Genomic DNA, 7500 nt, shown 5'->3' with positions numbered 1-7500 from the left:
CGATCATTAAAGACCCTAGCATTTTTACATATTATTATTATCGTTACTTAATCATCTTATGTTATTGTCGTTGTTGAGTTTGTTTATCTTTATCGTGATTCGTTCCACGGGATACTGATAGAGTGCATACAAATTCATCTTTTTGGTTAGAACTCGCCGACACGGAAAAATTCTGCATAACAGTGAAAGAAATTGGGTACACGGAAATGTCTTTTTGTGATTACAAAAGAATGACTGCATTGTTATATAGAGATGAATTATTGAAGGCCTGAGAAATAAGAAAAAAGACCAAATATATCAAATCCCCAGATGTTGAAGCATGACAGAAAAGTAGTCATTCAGAGTCATAAGACCCATTGGACAGGAGTTTATCCTCGTTTCTATAGCGTAAGACGGACATAGCAATTGTTTGCTATCCTTTGGATAAGACGCAAGTCATCGCAAAGTATTTTCCGTCAGATCTAGCCGACCCAGCTACCCAATCACTGCCGGGTGGAGAGGGGTCAGAAAAATGTCGACTTTACCCGGGATCGATCATGGTCCGTTTGCGTATGAAGAGAATACTCTACCAACTGAACTATCGGGACCCCTGAAGCTTGAAACTGACACAAAATTGTCAGGTTGACTATCAATAAATGGATAAGGCGTTAGGCAAATACCATGCTTTAGCTTCAGTAGGTTTGAGGTGAAGGTAAGCTATACATTGTAAAAAGGAGGTACGATAAAAATTATTTCGAAGTTTGGGTAGGACCCAATACAGTTGTCAAAGGTGTTAGAATAATTATCTTGTACTTGAAATCTAACGTTGAAACGACTTAATCATATATAATCTTACAATTAGACTATTAGCACTTCTTAATTTTGTTTTATAAAATTAGACTATTAGCACTTCTTAATTTAGTTTTATTTCCCCAGATGGAGGCCATTATTGACATGCTCAATCTACGTCTGTATGCTAAGGATCGGATGTACAATCGACTGATGGTCCGACATAAGACGCTGATGAAGGAGTATTGAGACTCCTCCTTGGCGCTATGCTAGGACCGGTATGACCAACATTCATAATTGACTCGTTATCGAGTACCATGTTGATGATGCACGCCTTCACACACCATGCAAAGACCCAAGACGTGTCCTGTTGGCCTTTTGACTGTCGTCACAAAACGAATTGACCACGCAAGGCAAGTGATCGTGGGTGGAAACACCCACGTATGTAAATTCCACTTTGATGCAAGTTGGTGGCACTTTTCAGACAGTTCACACATGGATTTTTTGGCGACTATTAGGTAGATGCTGCCATGCATTAGCTAGCTTCAAATCGCCATGTATGATGCAATCGTATTTCGTTATTATGGGATAAAATGAAATGTTGATATTTATGCACAAATCATTATTGTTGATGACATCAATTTATTATCAAACGAATCCATGTTTCCTTGGTAGTGTCATGTCAACCAAACATTGTCGTGAGCACTCCTTAACTGACAGTATATATATATATATATATATATATATATATATATATATATATATATATATATATATATATATATATATATATATATATATATTACATATCATTAAATTTTAAATTAAGAATATTGTACCAAATTTGACATAAGTATTTTGTTAACATTGTTGTACAATACATACATAGCTGCATGAAGATCGAAATTTATTTTAACAAATAGGTAGAATTGATCTTAACTCACTCAACCCTAACACCGACTATTTCCGTAGTTAGACCGGGTTACTTTTACCCCCATGCCTATTTATTACATTTTTTTCTGACCCAAATTATAGGCGTAGTATCAAAGCCAATGTCTTTTTAGTTTTTACTTGTCTAATGTACATGCTCATTTTAAATACATATATTTGTTTTTCCAATTAATTTCGGAAAGTAGCAAGCATCTCTAGGACTGAGTGACTTAAGCTCCGCTTAAAACGAAAGAGATGTTTCTGGGTTCCCTTTCATTACCCATCGTTCTTCCTTATGCCATTCTCTTTTTTTACCATCTAATTTGTTGAAAAAGAGGAAGCCCGATAAGTGTGTGTGATTTGATTCTGTCTATTCATTTGGGGCTTTCTTACGCTGAGCTCACCCCTCATCCTCACCCCCCCCCCCCACCCCCCAGCCACACCGCCCTCCGTGCCTTCCGCTTCTCTTTACGTGCCCCGTGCCCCATCTTTATTCTAATAATAATAATAAAAAAAGAAGTAACAAGTAAAAATAAAACACCACCACCACCAGCACAACAACAACAACAACAACAACAACAACAACAACAACAATAACAACAACAGCAACAACATCATCAACAGCGCCACAACAACCACCACCACCACCACCACAACAACAACAACAACAACAACATCAACAACAGCGCCACAACCACCACCACCACCACCACCACCACCACCACCACCACCACAACAACAACAACAACAACAACAACATCAACAACAGCGCCACAACAACCACCACCACCACCACCACCACCACCACAACAACAACAACAACAACATCAACAACAGCGCCACAACAACCACCACCACCACCACCACCACCACAACAACAACAATATTCAAAGCAAGTACAAGTACACGGATGAATTAGACCAAATTGTACATCCATTGGTTTTAAGGTTAATAATTATCTTCCTGGATTATGTCATTTCTCCCTATCAATTACGACGACGCAATTAGGTATCGATATAAATATCCATGGAATATGGTCTAAAATTAGGAACGTTGACTTTACATAAAAATTGATACACAATAGTGTGTTTAAAATAGCGGTGTTTTCTTTTTAGTTGTAGGGGCGGGGAAGGGGGGAGGGGGAGGGTTGGTCCCAACCATCAACGCCACACTGTAATTAGTTAATATTCTAATATCGGAAATTTCCATTATTGCTATATTGCTGTTTATTATAAGAACATTATCTAATTTAGACGTGACATATAAAATCGTCATTTCGTTGGAACGCAGCTGATATCCAAGGATGACTAAGACAGAAATAGTTGCTATGATACCACATCGTATGACAGCAGAATTTATCAATGATGCAATCAATAGCAATCATCGATTTTACCAGAGTAACCTGCCGTACCCTGGATAAACTCCTAGTAAAAATTTAGACAGAAAACTGGCCTTTCAAATATCGATCGATAGATTTGAGGTGAAGGTAAGCTATAGCCTTCTCGGAGTCCCAGGTTTGAGAGTCCCCCCCCCCCCCCCCCCCAAAAAAAAAAATAAAAAAAAAATCAAAAAAAATCAGGGTAATTAAAATCGATCGAGGGGTCCCGATACCTCAGTTAGTAGAGCACTGGCTTCACGAGCAAAGGGGCCAAGATCGATCCTGGTGAAGTCAAGATTTTTTTATGACCCCCCCCCCCTCCTGTCCACTCAGCAGTTAATGGGTAGCTTTGTCTGATTTGGCGGAAAGTATTTTGCGATTGACCAGCGTCCTCTCCAACGGATAGCAAGCAATTACTGTTGACCGTTTCACGCTTTGGAAACCGGGATAAACTACGGCTCCATGGGCCCGATGGGTCTGAAGGACTATTTTTTTAAAAAATCAATCGATATTTGAAGGACGAGTTTTCTGGCCAACGTTTTAAATACAAGTTTTTACCGAGGACGGCAGTTCACTAGTTACATGATAAAATGAAGTAAATAGTAATGTGAAATTGAATGTAAGCTTCAATTTAATTACAAAAAACCAGATCAAATGAACGTTTCGGGTTTCCCCTTTATCAACAAAACAGGATGAATGAAACATCACAGATGGATGAGATAATGTGGTAGTGGCGTAGTTAAGATGAATGAATGTTTTGTTTATTCATCTTAACTACGCCACTACCACATCATCTCATCCATCTGTCTCCCATAGCGGCAGGGAGGTACATGCTCTGTCTTCTATCCCCCCATACCGTTTCCCAATTGTTTCCTGTCATTGTCTTGGAATGAGATTACTTAGTTTTGTCCTGATCCTTGCCGAGCTCCTTGCTGGGAGGAAACAGTCGAATGTATAGTTATAGTTTTGGAGATGATATTTTTTCCTTGTAAATCATCTCTCTGTTGTTATGCATTGTATATGTTTAGTTTACATATTATATATATAATTGGTAAACATTTGAGTGTAATTCCTCTTAGTTGGACCTGTGCTTGTGTCTGGATGAGACTTTTAGGTGATCTCAAACTAAGTACATTGGTGGTATGCTCTTGGAATCTACATCTGATCCCTATTTGTTCCCAGTTCCCCTATGTCTTACTTTGTTGGGTGCTTTAATTGTAATTCTATAACTCTTTACTATCCATTTTCTTCCTTTTTACTGCGCTGATATAACCTAAATGTGTGCAACGCCGTAAAACCCTTATAAACAAAAACAAATCATCCATCTGTGGTGTTTCTTTCATCCTGTTTTATTTATAAAGGGGAAACCCGAAACATTCATTTGATCTGTTTTTGTAATTAAATTGAAGCTTACATTCAATTTCACATTATTATCTATTTCTTCGAGCTTCGAGCAGCAACATTTACATTGATAAAATGAAGGAATAATAAATGTTTATTGTTTGGAAGAATGTAATATTCATCTTTATGTTGGTAATAATTACCACCCCCCCCCCCCTCCCAACCAACAACCACGTTTTTATGCAAGCTTTATGAAACAATCTATGCAAGCTTTATGAAATTGATTTTTGTACTTATCTCTCCTATTTTTTTGATAAAATCAAAATTTGCTGTGATTTGTTATTGCTGTTATTAGATAATCATCAATTGCTTTATGACAGATAGAACAAAAATAGAGATAATACTCAAATCGAAATATTGAGAACTATACTGCGATGGTTTATAATTCATTTTTGAAATCCAATATTATCTCATTGTGCCATATATCGTCTCTTGTTTATCTTCTTAATGTTTTAAAGTAAAGAATAACAACGAAAAATAAACAAAGAATAAAATTAATCTAGTATCATATAGTTTCGATTCTTAATGTAAATAGAATTGAAGAATATCGATATGAGTATTTGTGTGTGTGTGTGTGTGTGTGTATGTGTGTGTGTATGTATGTGTGTGTGTGTGCGGGCACGGGCGCGCTCGTGCGTATGTGTGTCATGTTTACTATTACGTAATTTTCAAATTAATCGTTTCACTTATAATTTTAGATTTGCTAGTATTCTATTTGTCTCATTATTCCTTTTGTTTGAACAACATACATTCAATATCATAAAAAGCATTATTCATATCAAATTACAAATTATGATACTACTACTACTACTACTACTACTACTACTTCCACTACTACTACTACTACTACTACTACTACTACTACTACTACTACTACTACTACTACTACTACTACTACTACTACTACTACTACTACTACTACTACTACCACTGCTGCTGCTATTACTACTACTACTATTACTACTACTACTACTACTACTACTACTACTACTACTACTACTACTACTACTACTACTACTACTACTACTACTACTATTACTATTACTACTACTACTACTACTACTACTACTACTACTACTACTACTGTTACTACTACTACTACGAACATCCACTTTTGTACCCTACGCTAGCAATTAGACCTATTTCAAGCAAAACAAAACTTCGAGAACCTGCCAAGGGAAACAACTAGTAATAATGTTAAATAGATAATATTATATGATTTTCATTTTTATCGCCCTTTGCTTCTCAGATGTAATTCCACCTTCATAAAGAATAAGGGAAACATTACAGAATGTTAATATAAATAATTGAATTAAATGAAAGAGGAAAAAATAAATAATTTTTCTTCCAATTGAGATATTCATTATTTATTTTTATTTGTTACTCTGTTTAGATCTTAGAGTCTGGTGTCTCGGAGTTATAGCGCTGTATATTTTTCAGCATTATTATTATTATTACTATTATTATTATTATTATTATTATTTTATTATTATTATTATTATTATTATTATTATTATTATTATTATTATTATTATTATTATTACTATTATTATTATTATTATTATTATTATTATTATTATTATTATTATTATTATTATTATTATTATTATTATTACTATTATTATTATTATTATTAGCGTTGTAACTAATACCCAGTAGATCTCCCGTATCATTTCCCGCTCACACCACATTTTGCATTCAACTTATCAAATTGCCTTTCAAACATTTTCCACAATCAAGTTTTGTAGAACATCTTATTATTGTATAATATCTATGGGAGGATTTAGGGAAAATAGATTCCATTAGTGTCTTACTGAAGGTAGCAGCTTCTTATGGTTCACACTATTATGTTATGACGATCGACCCAATCAGCAAAGTCCGGTCCGCATTCGTGCACCGTCGCGAACCCGCCTGGTAGCATCGTCACAACACACCTTTCGACTAGATGCTCTGCCGTTTCGGGTTCTTGCCCACAGCGTGGACATAAAGGACAGGAAGTTAGACCCCACTGATGTAACGCACCGGCCGTTAGGCAGCTCCTCGACCGAAGCCGATTCGCAGCTACCCAGTGTCTCCTCTTACTGGTATCAAAGCCTGGCAACTTCTCACCAAGCTTAGAGGAGTGTAGGTCCCCGCCCCCACGAGGGATTGAATTCGTCCAAACCGACTTCCATCTCGTATGTGCAGCCCTGTCCGTAGTCAGGGATTCTGCGTACAAGGGTTGCCGGGACTTATTTCGGCTCGAAACGGGGCACCGTTCATTATGCGCATGAGAGGGGTATCCCCATTCCCTCTCTCTTTGATCTTACTCAGCCAGTTTCCCGTAATGGTCTCCCTCCGGACATAGGGGGGCTAGATCGCTGCCATCACCGGGCCCCATTCTCTAGGGGTTGTTGCTAGCGTTCCCGACACTATGTGCATCGACTTGCGAAGTTTTACATCCACCTTCTCAACGTTTCTGCTTCTACCCCACACTGGAGCGCAATACTCCGCGGTGGAATAGCATAGTGCCAGGGCGGATGTTCTCAGGAGCGCTTGGCTAGCGCCCCAAGTCGATCCCGCCAGCTTCCTCAGAAGACTATTCCGCTTCTCTATCTTCCGGGCAACCCCTTCGAGATGAACCCGATAGGTAAGGCTGCGATCCAGCGTCACCCCTAGGTATTTTGGACGCGGCTCATATGGGAGTGGCTGGTCCCCGACTAGGACATTCAGTTTACGGGTGTGCCAACCACTGCATAAGTGAAATGCAGTGGCCACGGTTTTTGAAGTGTTCATCTTCAGGTACCACTTGTCAAAGTAGGATTTGAGTCTGGTGACGTATTCGCGGAGTACGCTCTCGAGACGGGTCCACACTTTACTCTGAGTAACGAGTGCCCAGTCGTCTGCGTATCCCAGCCTCAGGGAGGAAGTGTTCGGCATATCGCTAATGTAAACGTTAAACAACATTGGCGCAAGTACCGACCCCTGAGGGACCCCATTCTTCAATTTCCTAACTTTGCTCGTGACGTCTCCCAGCGCGACGT

The 7500-nt window shown here is 38.3% G+C and overlaps 2 protein-coding genes across 2 annotated transcripts in view; one reads left to right on the top strand and one right to left on the bottom strand.

Annotated features, from left to right (window-relative positions):
- Positions 1 to 1482, top strand: part of LOC144963424 (uncharacterized) — an 8341-nt gene extending 6859 nt beyond the window's left edge. The window contains exon 3 of the mRNA XM_078897438.1: positions 916 to 1482. Within this exon, the coding sequence (XP_078753564.1) occupies positions 916 to 1017 (102 nt within the window). The 3' untranslated portion in view covers positions 1018 to 1482. The remainder of the gene's footprint in view (positions 1 to 915) is intronic.
- Positions 1 to 7500, bottom strand: part of LOC144963425 (uncharacterized) — a 40334-nt gene that overhangs the window by 24872 nt on the left and 7962 nt on the right. The gene's annotated exons all lie outside the window — the stretch shown is intronic.

This window comes from Berghia stephanieae, chromosome 1, assembly GCF_034508935.2.
Source record: "Berghia stephanieae isolate SIO BIC M18660-M18661 chromosome 1, UCSD_Bste_1.3, whole genome shotgun sequence".
In the NCBI taxonomy this organism is placed as follows: domain Eukaryota; kingdom Metazoa; phylum Mollusca; class Gastropoda; order Nudibranchia; family Aeolidiidae; genus Berghia; species Berghia stephanieae.
Note: the sequence above shows the minus strand (reverse complement) of the source record. Positions and strands in the feature narration are given on the sequence as shown.